The sequence below is a fragment of the Terrapene carolina genome, unplaced genomic scaffold (genome assembly GCF_002925995.2).
Source record: "Terrapene carolina triunguis isolate 2854851 unplaced genomic scaffold, T_m_triunguis-2.0 Scaffold231, whole genome shotgun sequence".
NCBI classification, from domain to species: domain Eukaryota; kingdom Metazoa; phylum Chordata; order Testudines; family Emydidae; genus Terrapene; species Terrapene triunguis.
Genome location: NW_020664582.1, coordinates 15,512,551 through 15,535,630, shown reverse-complemented (window position 1 = coordinate 15,535,630; position 23,080 = coordinate 15,512,551). Strand labels below are relative to the sequence as shown.

At 41.4% G+C, this 23,080-nt stretch overlaps 1 protein-coding gene across 4 annotated transcripts in view; it reads left to right on the top strand.

The window, feature by feature from the left end:
- Positions 1-4,615: 4,615 nt before the first annotated feature.
- DHX40 (DEAH-box helicase 40) overlaps positions 4,616-23,080 on the top strand; it is a 20,177-nt gene continuing 1,712 nt past the window's right edge. The window contains exons 1-17 of one of the 4 annotated variants that reach the window (XM_026656518.2): positions 4,616-4,643; positions 7,194-7,401; positions 7,779-7,924; positions 8,820-8,939; positions 10,373-10,603; positions 10,843-10,909; positions 12,224-12,355; positions 14,561-14,660; positions 15,190-15,276; positions 15,781-15,963; positions 16,550-16,630; positions 17,386-17,543; positions 19,766-19,880; positions 20,150-20,258; positions 20,589-20,683; positions 21,293-21,362; positions 22,155-22,383. In XM_026656518.2, coding sequence (XP_026512303.1) covers positions 4,629-4,643; positions 7,194-7,401; positions 7,779-7,924; positions 8,820-8,939; positions 10,373-10,603; positions 10,843-10,909; positions 12,224-12,355; positions 14,561-14,660; positions 15,190-15,276; positions 15,781-15,963; positions 16,550-16,630; positions 17,386-17,543; positions 19,766-19,880; positions 20,150-20,258; positions 20,589-20,683; positions 21,293-21,362; positions 22,155-22,383 — 2,146 coding nt within the window. In that variant the 5' untranslated portion in view covers positions 4,616-4,628. Of the gene's footprint in view, positions 4,644-6,103; positions 6,201-6,273; positions 6,357-7,193; positions 7,402-7,778; positions 7,925-8,786; positions 8,940-10,372; positions 10,604-10,842; positions 10,910-12,223; positions 12,356-14,560; positions 14,661-15,189; positions 15,277-15,780; positions 15,964-16,549; positions 16,631-17,385; positions 17,544-19,765; positions 19,881-20,149; positions 20,259-20,588; positions 20,684-21,292; positions 21,363-22,154; positions 22,384-23,080 lie in introns of those variants that run through there. The other 3 variants (XM_026656519.2, XM_026656520.2, XM_024211251.3) reach the window with 3 other exon arrangements.

The following is a 23,080-nucleotide window of genomic DNA, read 5'->3' as shown; positions in this document are numbered from 1 at the left end:
CATGCTACGAAGACTCAACAAGAAAAGCAGTCAGGTCGGTCTGAAAATGAACCGTTGCAAGACGAAATACATGCGATCAGACGTCTTACGAAAAGTCCGAATAACAGTAACAGGAGAAGAAATTGAAGAAGTGGAATAGTACATATATTTGGGCCAAGAAGTTAATATGCGCCAAGACATGAACGGAGAACTCTCGCGAAGGCTTCGGGCAGGATGGTGTGCGTTTAATTCCATCAAGGACATCCTCAAAGGAAAAATTGACAAGACCACACGTACAAATATCTTCAATTCAACAGTGCTGCCAGCCATGCTGTGTAGCAGTGAAACGTGGGCACTGACGAAGAGAGAAGAACAGCGGCTGTCGGTAGCTGAAAGGGCAATGGAACGAGCTATGTTGGGAATTTCCCTTCTGGATCGTATCCCAAATGAAACGATTAGAGAACGCAGTGGTGTGAAAGATATTGTTGTGGAAAGCAGATATAATAAGATACGATGGGCGGGCCACATAGCACGGTTCACGGACAATAGGTGGACCGCAATCATTACTGAGTGGTACCCGCGCGAACAGAAAAGACCACCCAGTCGGCCTCCAAGAAGGTGGGAAGATGACATTGTAAAACATTTCGGACGAACGTGGAGAAGAAAGGCAAGAATGCGAGAAGAATGGCAGACGTGTTGTGATTGGCGCAGTCTTAACGACAGCTGAAGACTGATCGATCCAGGTGATCCAGGTGAAGTAAATTATTGATTCTTTTGCTCATTTGATAAGGAAATCAGAAAAGGGATGAGATCTGACATGCAAGGATATCTTCAAAGCTTATGATTAGTTGAGGTGCAGGCCTGAAAAGTCCCTAATACCTTTTCATTACTGCAGGTATAAAAAACCTAGGATTTGAAGAGAACATACTGTGCAGTGCTTAAGGTGGACTTCCTGAAGGATGGTACAGTTCTGAAATTATGCAACTAGGGACTCTATGGCTGGGCAAGCACTGTAGTGGAGAGAAGGGAACAGTCTATCTGGCTCCTCTTTCCAGGAAAACTATAGAGGAACTGTGGCTACTGATATTAACAAAGGCTTTAGGTTTTGAATCCACTGTACAAAATGTGTCCCTAATCTAAACATACGCAAGTTATGAGGGTTTAAAAAAGAAGACCCTATTAAATGCCTTTTCAGCATCTAAAAAGGCTAATACTATGCATTTTTCTGCCCAGACAACCTCCAGTACTCTGTGTACATTTATATAACAAGCACCCATTTCTAACTAACGGTGCCTGATCTTCTGAGAGGAGACTGGGAAGGAAATGTTTTAATCTTAAGGACAGAATCTTTGGTAAGATTTTAAGATCTAGACTGTTCTAAAGTCTACACTGCTGTGGTCTGTAAGAACACTGCTTTGGACCCTGGCCTTATGTAGCTGTATATAAAATGTTACAGAGATCAAGAATGTTTTAAGGGTTGCAGGAAACATGTTTGTTTCCCCACACACACACAAAGACTGCACTGCATGATACATCTTAGGCAGGGGCTTCAAAAGAGTGTCATAGAGTTGTTTATAATACTCAGCATCCAAACCATCTGTGCATTACTAGATTTCTGTAATTGAGAGAGAGATTGCAAACAGCTGAGTCCAAGTATTAACCCCAGTGATCTTTTTATTCATAACTTGCACCTGACATCTCCAACAAGCACAGCAATAATTGGTGTATGCTGTGTGTCTGAGTCTGTAGTTAAAATTAAAAAGGGCGATCTGGCCAGGAATGTAAGGGTGGTATAGTACCATAGTGAAATGATAACCTGGGCAGAAATACCATAGCCAAGGTTTAATATGCAAAGGAATAACTTATAGTTTGATTAAAAACAACTTAGCCCTATCATTATTGATATATATGGGACTATGCAATTGCATAAAATTAAAGACTTGCATAAGTCTTTGCAGGATTGGGGCATGAGGGCCTGATTCTATAACCATTACTCATTCTGAGAAGCACTCATAGCTGCTAAGGCCAGAAGGAACCATTATGATCATCTCGTCTGACCACTGACTCAGTCTCTTTGCCTTTAATGGGTCTCAACACATGAACACAGTCTACTCAATATAAAGACTGAAGAATAAGCCCCATGTCCTCATCTGTAAAAGGAGACAATATTTAGTAACTTCATAATGGGGTTTGGAGGCAAAAATTGTCTGTTTGTAAAGCACTTTAAATTCCTCATTTGAAAGTGCTATAGAACTGCAAAATATTATAAGAGAAAATCAGTGAAAAATTAGAGTATAGGAGGCATCTTCTTCCAACTGTGATGCTCCTGGAAAAATTCTACAAATAATACTGTGTCTGGAGCAACCATCCTCCAGGTAGGGATACAGATCTTCTTTTTGAGTAATGTTGCTGACTTGTAGCTAGTGACACAAAGGATGGGCATTAACATAATGGACATCAGAAAAAGGAAAACTATTGACTTTCTGAAATGAGGTTGGGCTATGTAAAACACCGGCTTATGTTACGTTTGTCTGCAACCAAATTAAAGCTCAGGGATCTCTCTTCTTGTCAGCTCCCACATATGGAGATTCCGGCCTCATGATTATCTGTCTCTACTTGTTCAGTGTAATTAATAGATGTGGTTTTCTCTCCAGCCATTAAGGGATGCTGTGTTCATCATGGAACAGACCATCTCTTCCAGAACAGGGAAAGAGAAATTCCCCAAGGAATTCAGAGTTCACCTCTTGGAAGGTTGGTGATAAAACAGGTTTGTACAACTAAGGACTGAAATATTTCCTGTATTCTACTATTTCTCTACTCAGCAGAAAGCAAAACACATTCACTGCTGTGTGTCCAGCACAATTTGGCTAGGGTAGGTGGCAGAGTAGCATTGTCCTCTTTCAGTGAACAAATTTGCAGTGGTGTCTAAACCTAATCCCTAGGCCAAGAGCAATTTTTTCTAGCAAACCTGAAAGGAAAGTGCAACTCCACATAGCACATTTATTAGCATAGCAGCTATAAGGATGGGGATGCCATGTTATTAGTGGTTGGGGCAGGGAATTGTAGCTAGGATTCCTGGATTTTTTCCCCAGCTCTGCCAAATTGCTTTTAGTGCAAACCTCTTAATCTGTGTCTGTTTTCCCCATCTGCAAAACTGAGATAATATCTCAAGGGGGTGTGGGGTGTAATTCATTAATGTTTAAGCAGCATGAGATTCTTGGTTGAAAGGCACGATATACTGCAAAGACAAAGTTCAAAACTGCCAAAGGGCTTGATTAAAACCAAACATGCCATCCTTACCCTAAGAGGGGAAAAAAATCATCTCACCTGGCTCCATAAACTGTTACAGTGTAAAACTGCCTACGCACAAAGTGTGAGTCATGTCTGATTAAAATAAAACCTGTTAGGAAGATAACCCATGTACATATGAATATCACTTAATAAATTACCATCTCTAAAAATGTGCCAAGAAAATGCAATGATGGGATATTTGCAGTCCTCACTGGGGAATAGTAAAACAGTTAATTTGAATGCTATTAGCTGAGTGAGTTACTAGTAGCAACATAACACTACCACATTTTAAGGTAATAAATCAGGTACATATTTATAAAATGAAGTCATAGCATATTGTATATTATCACATCCCATACTGTATCCTGAGTGAAGAGAACTATATATTGATTATACTAATATAGATGTAAAACTGAATGTTTTTCATGCTCCGAGATAAACATTAATGTCATGTTGGGTAATTTCTGTAGAAGTTTTCAGGTAGATATGGAGGATTTATGGCTCCTGAGTGTCTGAATATCTTGTAATCAAACATGGGAATATGAAAGCTGCAAGACAGAATAGTATGTGAACAATTTGTCAAAAGCTGATGAGCAATTTTGTGCTATTGGCTAATAGATGAGTTTTTGACCTTGGATACTAATGGTTCACTGCACTGATGAATGGATCATAACAAGTGTGTATCTATGTTTGGAGGTGTCTAATGATGATGATATTTGGCAGTGATATATCTTCAAAGAGCTTTGCAAATATTAACTAATCAGTATTTGCAACTTCCTGTGAGCTACGTAGGTAATATATTTAAATATTATCCCAATTTTTTCAGTTGGAGATGCTGAAGTATAGAGGTTAAATGCCTTGCCCATGATGGCGACGGGAGTCAGTGGTGGGTGTAGGATTAGAACCCAGGAGTTTCTGGCTCCTAGTTCTGTGCTCACGTGATAAGAGAAATTTACCATGTGGTACTCATCACTTATTTATCCCAGTGAGAGGTGAAACATTCTTAATGCACATAAACAGGGTTCTTAAAGACAGACTAAATCTTAGGATGTACATACAATTTCTGCATATCCTTTCTAACAATAGTGGATAGATGACTACCTTGATGAAAGGAAGTGCCATCCAAACCCTTCTCTTCACCATGTTTAATCCTTTGATTACTGATTTTACTGTTTAAATAACAGAGAAATCTTACTTTCAGTGGAAGCAGTAATACTGCATTTACCTTTTACTTGGCGTTTTGTGTTTTTTTCCTATAATCTTTAAGTATACCTAGCTTGCCACCTTCTGGGCATATTGGGATTTACACACCAGAGTATCAAAACCAGAAAACATTCAGCAGAGGTTCTTCAATCAAAATGAAAATATCACAGGTGTGTATTAAATTGTATTAAGCGAAAGGAGGCTTTTGATTTTGTTCAGATGGTCTTTGTTTCATCATATACTTAATGCCACTTTACAATATAGTTAAGTTTGAAACTGTACTGTAATATTTCCAAATATGTTGTGACAATTTATTGTTTTTAGGGAAAGATTTTCCTATTAATGGGTCACTTGCAGGTAGTTTAAACACTCCCTGAACCTTTTTTATTTAATCAACAAATGTTTTTGTTATTATTTAAGTTGTTCCATATAGGATTTACAGCAAACATTGCAGCCTTTGGACTAGTGCATGAGAACCAGAAAATGAAACCAATTAGGAAGCATGTATAAACAAACTAAAACAGGCTGCTTTATTCACATTCTCCAAGCTAAGTGAAATGCAAAAACCAGTGTCAACAGTGACAATGACAGTCTTTTGGTTTGAATAATCAACTCTGTTGCTATTTAGTGACAGAGATAAGGGTTTGAGCAAAAGGGGGGAATCTTATTCACCCCCACCTTGCACCCTCCTTTTCACCTGTGACAAGTGGGGGTAAAGTGTTACCCTCTCAGCCAAGTGGGGTCTCACATTCACTTAGCATTGGGGTGGACGACTGGTGCAGGGCCCAGACGGGTCAGGGCCCTACTACATTTAATAGTATCAAAGGGGTAGCCGTGTTAGTCTGGATCTGTAAAAGCAGCAAAGAGTCCTGTGGCACCTTATAGACTAACAGACGTATAGGAGCATGAGCTTTCGGGGGTGAATACCCACTTCTTCGGATGCATGTAGTGGAAATTTCCAGGGGCAGGTATAAATATGCAAGCGAGAGTGAGTAAGGCTAGAGATAACGAAGTTAGTTCAATCAGGGAACTAACTTCGTTATCTCTAGCCTTACTCACTCTCGCTTGCATATTTATACCTGCCCCTGGAAATTTCCACTACATGCATCCGAAGAAGTGGGTATTCACCCCCGAAAGCTCATGCTCCTATACGTCTGTTAGTCTATAAGGTGCCACCGGACTCTTTGCTGCTTTTACATTTAATAGGGCAGCCTCGCGGCTCAAAGGGCTGCTGTGTGCCCCAGTGCCCCTCTCCATGCTTTATGGCACCTATCCCCATACTGCCAGGGCGAGCTGTGGGGTTCACACAGGGCCCGGGGGGAGTCCTGGGCCGAAGCTGCCCCACTGGGCTGCGAGAGAGCAGAGCCCCTGGGGCGGCGGGGCCCCTCGGGGCAGGGCCCGTGTCCCCCAGCTTGTAGGGAGTGGAGACACTGGCAGGGGAAGAACGGGGCCCAGGGCAGAGCTGGCAGGACTGGGGCACTGAGCAGACCCTTAGCAGGGCGCAGGGGCTATGTGGAGACCAGTGCAGGGGGAGGGGCGGGGCTAGGTGATGAGGATGGACGGGAGGGGCGTGGCCTGGGTAGGAGGGGGCGGGGTTACAAGTTCCCCGAGCCTGTCCCGTCTCCCCGGCGGCTGCAGCGCCCCCAGGTAAACACGAAACGTCATCAGAGCGCACCGGGTTCCAACTTCCGAGTAGGGAGGAGAGACCGGCTGGAGTCACGTGGCAGGTACCTGTGGAAGGGTAGGGGAAGCTCCGCCCACTGGGGTGTGGGGGGGGCCCCCCACTCCTCATGGATACGGCGGCGTCGGGTGGCCCTGTCTCTACTGTGGGCCTTGTGGGGAGTAATGGGGCCCCGCCCCGCGTTACTGGGGCTTTGACGGGGGTGTGTGTAATGGTTTCTGTTCGCCCCCTTCCCTCCCCGGAGGAGTTGGTGTTGTGTGTGTCATGGCGGCTGCCCGGCTCCCTCCCTTCCCTTCCCTGGTTACTGGTGTGGGGGGGTGTCATGGCTCCGGCCCGGCCCGGCCCCCTCCCTTCCTGGTTACGGGTGTGTCACGGTTCCTGCCCGGCCTCCTCCCTTCCCTGGTTACGGGTGTGTCATGGTTCCTGCCCGGCCCCCTTCCTCCCTCCACTGGTTACTGGGGGGTGTCATGGCTCCTGCCCCAACTCCTTCCCCTCCCTAGTTACTGGGGCTGGAGGAGGGGTCATGGATCCTGCCCAGCTCTCTTCTTTCCCTGGTTACTGTCTGTGTTTTGGGGATGAGTGAAATGGCACCTGCGCCCCCCCCCCCCGGTTAATGGGGAATATGGGAAGATGGGGTACATGTATGCAGTGTAAAAGTGTAGCAGTGTTCTCCAGTACACTGCTAGGTTTTGAGCAGGGGCCATTTCATCCCCACAAACCCAGTATTGTGGAGTTCAGTATTTGCACTAGCCATCCTAACTGAACAGTTGTGCTCTCTCTCCGGTGAGGCTCCCAGGTTTGTGCTTTAGCGGGGTTGAATTCTGCTGTTGGGAAGCTGTCTGGAAAATAGCCTGAGCTGACTCCATCTTCTGCCAGCTCCTGAATTTCATCTTATTAGGATTAGTCTGAGAGAGGACCTGTTTTCCCTGTGTAATGCTAATGTGAAATATAGAACACTTACTGTATACTGTGATATAATTACATGCATGTTTGATATTTGTAACTTTGGGAGGTGTATTCATCTATCTGTGCACCACAGGAGAGCACTCAAATTGTCGCCCAAATGGAAAGAAAAGGCAGTTGCCGAAAGGAAAAAGACAAAGGAAACTCAGACTTCAGAGCCCTCCCTATTCACAGATATAGGAAGAAACTAGTTGAGGCTGTGAGAGACAATTCATTTCTTATTGTGACTGGGGAGACAGGGAGTGGCAAAACTACCCAGCTCCCTAAGTATCTATTTGAAGAAGGTAACTATTTATTTTCTCCTTAAGATGCTATTGGTGAAGTGTAAAACCCTTCAGTTAGACAATACTCTTAATATACTCTTTAAAAATTAAGTAATTTTCATGTTTCTTGCCCCCTCCTTTTTCCAGGAGGCCCACAAATGCTAGTCACTCGCCTCTCCAAAAATTGTTAGCAGAATAGATCAGAGGGAAATATATATATATATATATAAAAAAATCTTAGAACAAAGATAATCTGTGTTGGACTTCACTGGTTTGTGAGAGGTGGGGGAGATATTAGTCAGTGAAATCAGTCAGTGAAGCCTTTAAAAATATATTAGCAACGGTTAACATACCACGAAGGTAATTCATTGATGAAGCAATTTCCTTGCCTTTTGTAGGCTTTGCAAAGCATGGAGTGATTGGTGTGACTCAGCCACGCCGAGTAGCTACCATGTCTGTGGCTCAGAGAGTGGCTGAGGAGATGAACTCTTCACTGGGAAGCATAGTGGGATATCAGGTTCGCTTTGATGACTGCACCTCTGAGGTACGAGTTGAAGATTCTTTATTAATGTTGTTTTAAAAAATAATCTCTCTTAATGGAGCAAGATAAATCATTGCATTCTGGGCCCTGTTGTCTCTGTGTGGCACATCTCCATTTTAAAAGAGGTGACTGAAAATGGTTCCATTTAATACAAATCAGGTGCAGCCCTTGAGTTCCTGGCAAATTGTCAATATGACCTATGTAAAATAAAGCTGTGTGTCATTCCTTTCAGTGAGGTTGTCCTTGAGCTACATGCACATTACATAAAGGTGCTTGCTTCAAAGTTTGGATGCTCATCATGATCTGTTTTGTGGATTAGTTTAAATCTAAATCTAAAATTGCTTTCTGCCATCCAGGAAGTCTGTTTGAATTGCATTCTGTATGTGCATTGTTGTGAATCTCTGGTGGAGATGCTATTTTAGCAGTCTGAAATGTGGCTCAAACCAATTTTATATGCTGTATATGTTTTCATAGCATATGACAACTGAAGCATTGCCACAGAATCCACAAATTCTCATCAAGAAGGTTGTTTTTTAAACAGTCTGAATGTGCATGGTAGGTGAATACTTGACTGTGATTTTATAATTAGAATTATTGGATTGTCGTTAGGAGGTGATGCTGAGATCCCTCAATTTAGAAAAGAAGAAAAGAATTGCACAGATTAGAAATATAGCACTTAAGAAAGGTTTAAAATAATGGATTTTGTGTATTTGTAAAGTATTTCAGAAAACCTAGCAAATGTCTTTTGTAGCTGTGGCTTAGCACGTTAATTATAGCATGCAAAGTCTCTCATAAGTCTAAATGATCAACTTCAGTCCGTAGTCACTCCTGATATGTGACTGTATGTAATGAAATCCATATCCAGGGCAATAACTGAATGGATGGTTAAACTATTCAGGGTACTGCAATCAAGTATATGACTGATGGCTGCTTACTGAGACAGGTACTGGCAGACCTCCATCTTACCAAATACAGTGTCATTATACTGGATGAAGCCCATGAGCGGAGCTTAAGCACAGTGAGTGTTTTATTTTACACACATAATTCAGTATAACTAAAAAGAAACTTGCAGTTCTGTCTCTATAGGTTCTTGTGCTGCACTCATTCCCTTAGTGTGTGAAATGATGTGACTAACATCTGTCATGAATTTGTTCTCCCATTCCTTCTCCAAGGGGAGAAGTGTTTGCAGTGAAGTGTCTTGTTTTCGTAGGTTGGTTAGGTGTGTGGGTTTTTTTTTAATGAAAGTACATGTTGCTATGTATTTGAGAGAGAAGGCCAGGTCAAAGAAACACACCTCAGCGTGGAAAGTGGTGAGGTTTGTGATGGTCCTTAGGTTCCTGGAGGTGTTAATTGTGTTTAGTTCAATTATAAGAGACTAAAAAGATGATACTCTGCCCCTTTCATTTAAGGATCTCAAAGTGCTTTACGTGCTAACTAAAGCTCATGACCTTCCTGTGTGACTTATCACCATTTTACAGGAGCAATTGAAAGGTTTTAACTGATCCATAGAACAGTTAAGTGATTTATCTAGAATCTCCTACAGTGAATTGGTGTCAGAGGTTAGACTAGAACCCAGGGGTCCTGACTCCTTGCCTATTCTTCTAATAATTAAACATGTTTTCCCCCTTATCTGCACCATCCAGATAGAGAAGGTCCATGTAGCGTAGGCTTTTTCTTCTCTTTGAATGCCTTGAGGTTTACAGTTTATCTATATGAGGTTGTAGTGCTTCTGTTTGCCTGTTCAGTTTGGGTCACTTTCTCCACTGTTGTGATCTACTTATTCCTTCCTTTGGCTGTTGCACAATCCCCAGGGCCTTTTGGCTGGGTGTTGCAAAAAATATAACTGGTCTATTACTGTAAGTCCCAGTGTTCTATTAAACTTTGGCATTAAGTCAAAGGGATTAAACCAAAGCACATTTACACTTTACAAGTCTCTCCTGAGATGGGAGTGTGAGGGGTGGAAAGGGTTACACTCTTCTGACAGTTAGCCTATGGATCTGATTTCAGTTATTCTGCATTTTTTGATTTTTTGCATAATAACTGAGGAAAGAGAGACCACCTCTGAGTGCAGCACAACCACCAGGAAGGGCCATTTTTCTGTGGGGGAACTACAGTACTAACAAAACGTTGGCACTGCTTTAAAAACAGTTTCCTTTTTGCAGCTGAGGGGAGAATTAGGAATGAGAAACAAGGTATTTTAGCTGTGTTGATTCAGCTTGCTGTTACAGAGCTGTGGAAAAAACTTGGATTTCTTTAAGCCTACTAAGCATTTTGTTGTTAAGCTTTAGAGAGCAACCAGAATATTTACAAGAAGGAAAAAACCTTTTAAAGCACTTGTGCCCCCAAAGCACATTGCTTAATTTTGTCCCATTTACCAGTGGCTCTGTATTTCAGTGGGCATTTGTACTCAGAAGAGTTGAGTTGTGAAGCTAAGGTGACTCTTTCTTTCAGGACATTTTATTTGGCTTGCTGAAGAAACTGTTCCAACAAAAGAAGCCTCCCAAGAGAAGGAAAGCCCTGAAGGTGGTGGTGATGTCAGCCACCCTGGAGGTAGACAAGCTCTCAGAGTTCTTTGGAGGCTGCGCAGTGGTGGACATTCCAGGAAGGAATTATCCCGTCAAGGAGATATTCTGCAGCCTGCTTGGCCCAAAGGATGCAGAAAGCTCTGCCTATGTTACAGAGGTATTGCTTATTTTCCTTTGCCTGTTTGCCATGTTCTCTCTGTATGATAATGAGCTCTGAGCATTGGAGCTCATCTCTGCATGAAGTATTAAACACTTCATGCAAGGCTGGTTTCTCAAGCTTCCTAGTTTTTGTGGTGGAAAGGGGGAGGAGGGAGTTGATTTACACTGTCAGTTACAACTAGTGACGAGAAAAGCTCTAATTCCAGTAGATAATCCTGTTAGTGCTGCTTGTTTCAGGCTGTGAAAGTGACCCTGGATATCCACTTGAATGAGTCAGCAGGAGACATCTTGGTTTTTCTAACTGGTGAGAATTTCTTTTTACTTGAAAAACTCTATCCTGTGCCAAATGGTGGCATTGCCAACAGAAAGAATTATCTTGCTGCTGAATGCCCAGATCATCCTAGAACAATGGGCACTGGCGGCATTAGAGCTGTGTCTAGGTGCATCACTGCAGCAGTTCACAACTGAACTAGGGCATGGAAGGCAAATGTAGAGAAAGTGGCTGTGGCAAACATGTAATGATTTTAAAGATTGTGGGTGGGATTTTCAAAAGGGCCTAAGTGGCTTAGGACCACAAGTCCCATTGAAAGTCAATAGAACTTTGTTTCTAAGTCACTTAAGCACTTCCAAAAATCCTACCCTAAAGCTGTTTGGATAGCTTTTCCCAACAGTGGTTATTATATACCTCTAACATTGCCTCTATTCCTGATGTTTCTGTCCTATCCTAATGTGTCAGGAGAAAGATGCCCTAACTACTCCCTACTCCTTTATAAACCCAGCCAAGAGTCTTTCAGGATTTCGATTGTGTGATGGCATTAGTCACTAGTGGTTATAGAAGTACAAAACAGCAAGATCAGAGTCCAGCCCCCTACCAGGGCAGGATATAGTCCCTTGAGAGAGGTGATGTTAGATAGTAAAGACAGCCAAAAAGTTGAAAATAAACCACATCTAGTTCTACATCCGCTCTTCTGCCCTTTGGAAAAGAAAGATTCTATACAGAAAGTTACACAGCTCGCCTTAGTAGGAAGCAGGAGTATGGAATCTTGTTTTATGGGATGTGAGAAGAGGAAAGAAAATGACTAGTGTGTCACTTTTCTTTTAAGGACCTGTTCTTATATTCCTTGCGCACCAGAAGCTCTCCCTGATTTCATAGGGGCTTTAAACAAACAAAATAATCATGTTGATCAACTCTTTCCAATGTGGAAGAGAACATTAAACTCCAGGTTGGTTTTTCTGTGTTCATGTAGAAGAATGAAGCAATGCATTGTATATTTGTACAGTATAAGTGTTCCCTGCTGTCTTCCGGAAAAGAGAAGCTCCTTAAATAATCCCCCTGGCAAAAACTCAGTTAATTTATAATTCAGGTTGCTGAAATAATTAATAAAACCTGATACAAAATACATATCTAAACCATCACTGTTGCACAGAAAAACCCTAAGCATAAAACCAAGTTTGAAAAGACTGCAAATGACCAGTTAATTTTCCTTTACCCTTGCAGTTGTACTGGCATCTCCATAGTATGTGTAAAAGACCAGATTGTGTAGAGCTGTTGCAAGCTAACAAGGTAAAGTCCTCACTACATAGTTTATATTTTAAGTACTTCTGTATTTTGCTTTAGGACAATCTGAGATAGAAAGAACGTGCGACTTACTTTTCCAGAAAGCGGAATCTATTGATTACCGCTATGATGTGCAAGATTGTTCTGTTGAAGGTTTGCTTATCTTACCGTTGTATGGGTCAATGCCAACAGGTAAGGCTTACTGAATTAAACATAATGTTATGTTTAGTTCATGCAGATCTTAGCTGCAGTTAATTGTTATATGTGACATCCTGGTCAGATACTTTTATTTTGAATGGAAACAACACAGCCATTTGCTTACCTGTTTGAGAGACTAATAAAGCAGTATTGTCACAAGCTAATCATAATCTGGCCTGGTCAGTTCTTGCTTGGGGACCATGAATTAAAATCCATATGCTGCTGGAAGTGTTGGCTTAGAAGGCAGTGCCCTTCTCTCCAAATCAGTCCTGAATGACAGTCCTAGCATGGAAAAAGTGAATGCTGTGTTGTTGGAAGTTCAGTCTTTCAGTTTGTACCAAACCCCAAAGTTCTGACTACTTGTGGTTATTAAAAATGTCAGAGTGGTGTTCACAAGAATTTGCTGTCTCTGATGTCCTGGCCAAACTTCAGCACTGATAATGACATTCTGCCTCTCTGAAATTCCCCTTGCAGCCTCAATAGGAAAAGGTATTATTTTCTCTAACAAGAAAAGAATTGTATTGTATGCTGGTTCATAATGGTAGTTGGCAAAAATCCATTAAATAGTCAGATCCTGTCAATATCTTTTCATAATGACATGTTGTCTTTCCTGTACTAAAAACACACACAACTTTTCTTGTAAAGCTATTGCATTCTTCTGCTCCCAGCAGGAAAAATTCTTGTGCCATAACTAGAAGCCGGAGGATTCCCTAGCTATGAGTAGATCGTCATACTTGCCCTAAGGATTCCTGTTATAGCTACTGTCCTTCCACCTGAGGACTGGATGGAATTATTGTTAAAGCTCATTAACTCTGCTCTGTAACGGGCTAATGGGGGTGTTAGGCTTCCTGGCACTCTTCTCCTTTTCAGTCCAGCGTTTGCTTTTAAAATAAAGGATCATTTCAAAAGCTTCACATAGAATTTGTGGATAGTGTCTGTTATGGGGCGATGATACCCATTTTCAATTAAAACATGTTTGGTAGGGATTTGACTTAATTACTCAGTTGTGTTGCTCCAATTAAAAAAAAAAAAAAGGTAACTTTTGATTAAGATTAAAGTGTTGCCAATAAGATATGTGGCAATAAGATTATACATACAAGAGAAGATAAAAAGAATGTGGTGTTACCCTATATAGAAGGTGTAAATTACTGAACTAAGTCTGCAGTGTTGCTGCCTAATTTTGAAGGGTTCAAAAACGAAGGCTTCATGACTTTTATAAAAACAGATGTGTTTTCACTTCAGATGATCTTGAATGTGGTATTAGTTGTGTGGGTGCAATGTGTAGAATGCCGAAAGGCAGAATAAATGTACATGAGAAGAGTAGGTCAGCAATTTTAGAGCCTGGAAACCTTTGTAGGGAGTATATTGGTTGATGACATGTAGGGAGGGTTATGACCTTGTTCCCTCCCAAAAGGATGGACTGAGGGTTGAATGAGAGAGGAGTTGTTTATTTTTACAACACCAAAGGTACCAGGATAGTGCTTGAAAGCCATCATTATTTTATTATTGTGAAGTGTCTGGGAGCCCCATTGTACTTGGCAGTATATAACACATAACAAAAAGATGGGCCATGCCCCAAAGAGCTTGCCATCCGAGTATAAACATATGACTTTAGAGGGAGATTTTCAAAGGCATAAAGGAAAGTTAGATGCCCAACTCCCATCTGTGCCTTTGAAGATCTCCTAAATAAGACCGAGGGAAATGTGTTATAAGATGGATTGTTTGGGTAATCTTAACCTGCAGTAAGGTATATTGAGGTTTTAATTAATTTTGATGGGAAACTTATTCTATTGATCTCCAGTTGCTTTGGTTTCTCAGACCTCAGATTGTTTAACATGCTTTAAATCCTCCTTAAACATTCCATTTAGAGCTGGCATTTTGCTTGGTTCCCTACGTCTGTATTTCTCTTGCACAAGAGCTATCGAAAAGGGCTGCACTTAAAAGCACTTAAGCAAGAGACTTTCTTAAGGAACTAACAATAGAGAAGAGGTGATGTTGTTCCCGACTAGTATATTAAAGACGATTGTAAAGCAGTTCTTGTTTTGAAATTCATCTCCTGGCTCACCTTCTAGTTTCAACCCAAAGACCTCCATTCATTTTCTGTCTTTAGTGGGTAATCTTGTCCTTTTCTAGAGATGGAATTTGACTTTTGTGCATCCTGAAGTAAAAGATTACTTGACGGACTCTTTTTCTCTTTAGATCAGCAGAGAAGAATATTTTTGCCACCTCCTCCAGGCATTAGAAAATGTGTCGTATCCACAAACGTTGCTGCAACATCTCTGACCGTTGATGGAATCAGGTAACTATTTCCTATCCTTGGTAAAAGCTGTAACCAAGGGAATGACTCAATGCTGCATTAGAATTGGAAAAACCTCATCCAATCCCTCCCCCCTTCTGTTTCTGTTGTTCTGATCCTGCTGAGTAATTACATGCCCTTTTGCAGTAAGTGACTCTTCTCTTTATGTAGACCAGAAATATGTTTTAGTCAGTTTAATAAATGACACATCCCCTTTGCTCTGGCACGCTTAAGTAGACTTAAAGAGTTCTTAATATCAGTTTATCTGATTTTGAAACCAAACCCAGTACTTTGATTGCACTAAATCAGTGTAATTTCTGTGTAGACAAGCCCTACATGAGGAATTTCCTCACTGTCCGTCCCATTGTAGTTCAGTAATTGGCCAGCAGAGTGCAACTATCTTCTTCCACATTTACAGACTGACCGGGTTCCATTTGACATGTTACTGTTGACTGAGGATAAGGAACCTAAGCCACTGCCTGATCTAGGTCCCTCTTCCTGTATCTTACGATATTTTTAATTTTTTTTTCAGGTATGTCGTTGATAGTGGATTTGTGAAGCAGTTAAATCATAACCCCAGGGTTGGCTTGGACATACTGGAGGTGGTTCCCATTTCAAAGTAAGTTAGAAGAAAGGTAATTTACATTCTGGTTTGAGAAGAGTCCTCAGGTTGCTTTGAATGTACTGTGTGACTGCAATTTTCCCCATATAAAGAAGAGCAGAGAGATCTTGGAGGCACTGCAGCACATTTAGCTTTCATTTGCAGCTCTATTAGGTCAATATTTAGAAAACATCAGGGATAGTAAATAAAACATTTTAGTAGCGCATGGTACTTTCATTTTAATCATGAGCAGTGAGGAAGAACTCACCATGTATTATCTGTAATCTGAAAATGATTTACACCATCTTTCCAACATTGAACACAACTAATTCAAAGAAGTTCAGGAAGTTTTGCCCAATATTATTTCTTTATGCTGTTACATTTTGCATAGCAGGGTTCCTGTACAATATATTAAATCCTTCATCTAGAGAGAGACAAATTGCTATCATTGATCATAATTATAGGGTGCTTTGCTACTTTGATGACAAGCACAGTATTATTTTTCTTTGCTTATTGTTGGAGGAGTGAAGCAATGCAACGAGCAGGCCGAGCTGGCAGGACATCATCTGGAAAATGCTACAGGGTGTTCAGCAAGGAATTCTGGGATCAGTGTATGCCTGATCACATGATCCCAGAGATTAAGAGAACTAGTCTTACATCTGTGATCTTGACCTTGAAGTGCCTTGCTGTACATGATGTCATAAGGTAACCCATGGGGAAGGGAATTGTAATCTCCCTCCTGAGTCTTGGCAATGCATGTTAGAGAGTGTTGGCACCAGAAAGAGAACACACTATGTCCTATTGGTACCAAGAACAGGATTAGGTATCAGGGCAAATGGGACAATTACACATCAACTCTTCTGTCATTCTCCTAAAAATCTCCTCCAGCGTTAGGCTGTGTCTTAGGCTTTACATCTCTTTGGGGATCTGTCAAAACTAGCTCCTGAAATAACAGTAATCTTTGTTAGTGTTTTAAAGGAACATTGTTGAGGTTTGTATGCCTAAAACGTGACCCTTGTGGAATAATTAATTTGAGGGTCCCATGTGCAGGGTATGTGTGTAAATATAGATATATTTGTGTGTGCAAACAGAGCTCTTTTGGGATATGGAAGCTGTTTCCCTCATTAAATAGAAATGTGTAACTATTATACATACACGTGCAAACACACTTTCCCTTGGTTGTTGACCTGGATTGAAGGATTCCAGGAGTATTGCAATATAAAACACTTACAGCTTTAGCAAACTACCTTGAGCCCAAGCAGTGGAATTTATTCTGCCTTTCTGTTTGTAGGTTCCCCTATTTGGACCGCCCCGAAGAGAGGCATATTTTAGAGGCTCTTAAGCAACTTTACCAGTGTGATGCTATTGACAGGTAAAAAGGGCAGAAACCAACTTTTTCTTTTTAACCTCCGTATTTACAAAAAAAATGTGTGACTTAATTTTGTACTGTTGTTAATGCGTTGCAACATAAGATAGATTGCTTTCCTCATCAGTAGAACCCATATATTAGTTTTCCCATGAGCTTAAATATTTTTCAGTTTGAAAAGAATGTTCTGATCCAAGAGGAAGGATGGGCCACTGGTTGGGGCACTAACCTGGGACTCAGGAGACCTGGATTCAGTTCCTTGCTCTGCCCCAGATTTCCCTGTGTGACCTTGGGCAAGTCACTTAGCCTTTTTGTGCTTCATTTCCCCATCTGTAAAATGGGGCAAATAGCACCTCACAGGGCTGTTGTGAGGCTAAATATGCTAAAGTGTGTGAGATACTCAGACATAATAGTAATTGGGACCTATATAATATTTGAGAGAGAAGCACACACATCTTATCCTAATCTTCTAAGAATTCTTCACACTAATCCTGCACTCCTGATGCACTCAAAACCCCCACTAACAGTGCAGATGGGACAGGACGTGAGCAATCTGAGGGAGAGTTTTGGCTAGAGGATCATCTGCTGTCTGGATTTGCAAGGCCTCTCTCTCTCCTGGGCCTCTGGGGAGTGTGTCTTTATATAAGAGCCAATGAAGGCTCTGTTGGAGATGTCCTGGCTACTTGGGTCTTGTACCTACGTTCTGGCCTTACAGATTTAGTCTGTTCAATCTGATGTTTGAATCTTTTCCTCCTAATAAGGAGAGGCCACGTGACAAGACTGGGAGAGTTTTTGGTGCAATTTCCTCTCCCTCCAAACCTGACCTGTGCTGTCATAAAGGCAGCTTCTCTCGACTGCGAAGATCTATTGCTTCCCATAGCTGCGATGTTGTCTGTCGAAAATGTCTTCATACGACCTGGTAAGAAGCCCCGTTTTCCAGAAGCAGGTCATCTTAGGTTATGAATTGTACCCTGAGCAGAGTGTCTGTCAGGAGGTGGTTGGTCAACACACAATGCTCAGTCTGGAGAACTTGTCCTTAATGTCTTATGCATTTTGTCTTTCACTTCTTCACTGGTTTCCCATTCCTAATGTCATTAGTTATGTGAAGCCACAGCTCATTACATACACACACTTCAGTCATCAGTGGGAATCTCTGGCAAAAAAAACACAAGCTCCTATCACTTGAGCTAAAAGAACGACTCCATGAGCTATCAGTAAGGAAGCAAGCTTGTATTCTCAACTAGCCCAGTCACTAGAGGGAGACGTGGCTGCACATTCTAAGCCAGTGTATTTCATAAACACTGTCTGTAGCAGCGTGGGGAGTGTCACTGTTAAAAGATGCCATTGCAATTGGCAGCTCAGATCTAGTATTGTAACAAAAAATAACACCTCATCAGATGCTACCTGGATCCACTTTTGGTCAGTCTGCAGTGAGAGACCAAGAGCTGACTAGATTAAAAGAATGAACTCACCCTAGAAATGATCCCTCTGGGGCAGGATTATTAGTCAGTGTTGGGGGGGAGCATGAACTGCTGCTGCTGGTCCTATGCCAATTCTGCGACTAAGCAGATTTAATTCTGCTGGGCTTTCAGGTCAGAACCTTTCACTAGTACTGAGCTCACTCGCTTTTTAAAAAAGTGTGTGTAGCAAAGTCTTGGGGAGAACTTTGTCCTTTCTGCTCATGTTCATTGTCAGTGTCTGGTTATCTCTGTAATGTATTAACTCGTTTTTGCTGATACAGCAGCAAAAGGCAGTTCAGTTGTAAGTGAGCTATCAGAAGATTTTTGCTGTTGGATGGTACTCTGCAGTTCCTCGCACTCTTTGATTTTGCTTTCCCATTCTCCCTCTGGCTCCTTTTGCAGCTTGTTCACATTTCCTTTTCAGCCAGCTAACAAACTAGTGCAGGGACTCCAGTCCCCGTTAAACAGTTTACCTGTCAATCTGGAAACAAGGGATCATGGCATAGGCTCACATCCTGCAAACACTTACTCATGTGCTAAAGCTAAATGCATGAGTACTGTTGTTGACTTCAGTGGAACCACATGTGTTTGAAATTAAATACCTGAATGTATGTGTGGTTGTGGCCTGGGGAAGTGCAGCAGCATACTGCATTGGTCTAAAGCAGCCCATATCTGTCTTTACTTGGGACGGGGGGAATCCTTTTGAGATCAAAATTTGAGGTCAAAATTCTGAGATGTTATTTCTTTGACATGGCACATTCTTTGCAATTACATGAAGGTTTCTGTAGACTCATGGGTTGAGTTTTTTTATGCCAAACTATTGATTTCTTCTATCTATCCCAGGGGTCGGCAACCTTTCAGAAGTGGTGTGCCGAGTCTTCATTTATTCACACTAATTTAAGATTTTGAGTGCCAGTCATACATTTTAACGTTTTTAGACGGTCTCTTTCCATAAGTCTTTAATATATAACTAAACTATTGTTGTATGTAAAGTAAATAAGGTTTTTTAAATGTTTAAGAAGCTTCATTTAAAATTAAATTAAAATGCAGAGCCCCCCGGACCGGTGGCCAGGACCCGGGCAGTGTGAGTGCCACTGAAAATCAGCTCGCGTGCCACCTTCGGCACACGTGCCATAGGTTGCCTACCCCTGATCTAGCCATTGCTATGTTATCTGGACTTCACGACATAAGTTAGTTCAACAGGATAAATGAAACTGCCCACAAGTAGCAGCAGCAGGCCCTGTTTTTTCTGTCTCATCTGAAATGTGAGGTCCTGCTGCTCAGATCAAATCTTCCACTCAATTTCTAGAAACTCTTCAAACTCTGTTGCTTCTGTATATTTTCATGTCGTCATTCTACATGACCACTCAGAATTGATCATGAGAGAGAACAATACCCACTAACCTTTCCCAAGGAAAGAGTTTAGCACTTGCATCTAAGGTACATCTCTAGTGCTGGCTGACAGTTTTAATCCCGCTTTAATAGCAGCTTCATGTTCTCAGAAGTGGGAGAGACAAAACTGAGGCCCGGGGGTGAGTGGGAAAGAAATGAGTCTTAAAATAATCTAAATAAAGAGCCAAGACTTTCAGCTGCACTTTAGAGAGGGTATAGAAAACTAAGGTAGGAGTGACAAATGAAAATTGAATTTGTTAAAGTGAAATATAACTTAGTGTTTCCTCAGGTGACCTTCAGAAACAAAAGGAAGCAGAACTCTGCCACCAGGAACTGTCATTAGAGGCAGGAGGATGCAATGATTTTGCAACCCTTTTAAACATCTTTGAACAGTGCAAATCAAGGTACATAGGTGTTTATTCAATGCACAGAAGATATCTACTGGGAGCTCTATTGTACATTTCTTCTCTAAAGCCCATCTATATGTACATGTGCTCATACCCAGATGTGGATTTTTGCATACTGTAATATATGTACAGTTCAAGGAATCTGCTGTCTGAATTTACATGAATGTTTGTTGTCTTCTTTGTACGACCATAATAAAAAATAGCAGCAACTTGCTGCCTTCCACTTATGAAAGGCCTCATTATAACACCGGTATCTCTATTCCTAGCAAGTCTCCTGCAGCTTGGTGCCAGAAACACTGGGTCCACTTCAGAGCTTTAAAATCTGCTTTTAGTGTGGAAGCACAACTTCAGGAAATAACCAGTAAGCTTAAACAGGTGAACGAACTTCCTTCTAATGTAAACTAATGGCATTTGTCTTTGCACAAGTGCCTATGTTAGATGTGTACTGCAGTATGGAGTCTTCACTAGATGGCTGCCATCTTTGTCCTAATCTAAACTAATCTTTTTAGGCTACAGTGAGGTGTGTACTAATAAAAACCTATCTCTAAATATGTGGTGTAATGGTAGCAACGGACAAAAGGAAGGTCATATAAAATAGCTGACTATGAAGTGTGAAACACAAGGTTTAAGCTCCTGAGGGGGAAAGGTGTGACCAATTTTCCTTTAACAAAGACACTAATCCATTTTGTGCTGCTCTTTATGCAGCTGTCAGACTTCCCAAGAGAGCGTTTTGATGGCTCCAAAAATGAGATACTCAGAAGATGTCTGTGCACGGGGTACTTCACCAATGTAGCCAGAAGGTAAGGAGTAGAGTTTGGGGAATTGCATGGAAAAAATTTGCCACATTTGTTACTATGTGCTTATAAATCAAAACAAATAGTCGCAAGACTGTACCACAGTTTATTAAAAGGGTCAACTTCACTTGTTACAGCAGGAGAGGAGCTGTCTGAGTGCAGGATTGGGAGCCAGGAGTCTTAATTTCCAGGGCCAGCTCTGCCACTGACTCTCATTGTGATTTTGGACAAATTATTTAACTTCTTGGTATCTCAGTCTCCATATCTGTGAAATGTGGGGGATAATACTTAATTACCCACCTTGCAGGGGCATTGGGAGGCCTAGCTAATATTTGTAAAGGGCTCTGTGGATGTCAGAATCATCATCTGTCAGCAAGATGGAAATCCTAAAACCACATTTGTCACAGCATCAAGTTTGGACTGAAAAGAGAGTTAATATGGTGTATAAAGAGACGTTTTAATCCTCATCTAGAATTTACACTTATTTCTGGAAAGTTTATTTCTTCTATGCTAAAGCATTTTCTCCTATCCTGCTGCTGCTCTTTTTAGATTGTGTTGCTGTCTAAGCACAGCTAAATATGTCACTGGATATAAAAATATTCCCCATGCTTTTAGGTCCGCAGGCAGGACGTTCTGCACAATGGACGGACATGGTAGCATAGTCCATCTTCATCCTTCATCAGCAGTAAGTTACTTACTTCTGCTAATAGTTGTGTGGGTGTTTTTTTCAGGTAAATGGGAAAATAAAGCAGGCTATGCAAATTGTTTCCCTGATCTTTGGCTTGTTTGTTCCTGGTGTAAGATTGAAGCTAGCTTCTGGCCATGTGAAATATTGCACACAGCCTCCATACTGTAAGACACTAGCCTATAGTGTCTAGACTATACCACATCTTTCCTTAGGGAATCGCACAGAATCAGAATTCATACAAATGTTTGGTTTGTGAAGGCAACGTGATCTAGTGGCTATAACCCAGAACTGGAAAAGTTAATAGATCTGAATTCTCGCTCTAGCTCTCACCGACTTTCTGTGCAACTTTGGCAAGTCACTAACATCTATATCTGTTTTCCCATCTGCAACAAAGAGATAGGTTAATATTATCTCACAGGCTTTTTAAGAGGATTAATCCATTCATGTGTCTGAAATACTTGGAGATCCTCTCCTGGAAGATGCTCTAGAAATGAAAACCATTATTGATAAATGTTACTGAGGGCAACTCTAGGTTCTGAATTAGTCTGGTTAAATATTGGATGTTTCAGCATTCCAAAGTAAAAGCCACAGGAAGGCATGAAGGATTAAATATAACTTCTCAAAAGGGAATGGGGAGGAGAGCAAGACAAAAGGGGTTAGCTGTTAACCAGTTTGTGGCAAGAATCTGAATTAGGACCCATGTTTTTTCTGCTGTCAATCTGCAGAGCACACTTATTGAAACAAAACCAAGATAGTAATCTGAACAAATGTGAATAACTTTACCTTTAGCTCCATGACCAGGAACCTCAACCTGAATGGATCATCTTCCACGATGTCCTGGTCACATCTAAAATGTATGTGAGGATGGTGTGTCCTATTCGCTATGAGTGGGTCAAAGACTTGTTGCCTAAGTTGCATGAAATTGATGTGTATGAACTGAGCAGTGTGGCACGGGAAGAGGTGACCGAGGAGGAAATAACCAAGTGGAAAAACAAGGAAGATCTCAAACGACAGTATGGTGAGCAAACTGGTCTTAGCTTTCCATAAACCTGAATCAGAAATTGACTACTGCCTCTTTTAGCCATGTTAGGGGGCTGTGAATGAGAGAGATGGCATTAATGCATGCTGAGTATTGCAGCATCTAGGCTAGTGACTTCACGCTTGTTAACCTGGCCACACCTCTTTTGACTTTTGTCTTCTGTCAGTAACGTTAGCTGTGCACACTCCTGTAACTGGCAGAAAAGCATTTTGAACAAGTTACTTTAGGTTTGGAAAGGGTATTTCCCCTACTGTAGAGAGTATAATTATTCTGATATTATCAGAGAAAAATTCCAAGAGCTATAATATTACAAATGGGAAAGAAAAAGGGGTGGGATGAGGGGGGAGATCATCACAAATTCATTGTCAGCAAAATAACATCCAGCAAAGTTTAACACCTGATTTCAAAATAATGGTCTGTTTTAATTAAACTAGTGCATATTAACTGATTCAGCAGCTTGATATTCTCTGAATTCTTTTGTCAGCGGTTTCAGTAGAGAAGCCCCTGAGCTGCCCTTTCCAAACACGGATTTGAGAGACGCTGGCAGGGCATTGCGAGGGAATCGTGAACTGTCGCTGCCTGTGCTGTACCTGACTTGTGGATAAATAGGGAACTTCAGCCTTCAAGATACCATGTTTTACAATCAGTGCTTCCCTTAATTAAAAGAGTAATTGTA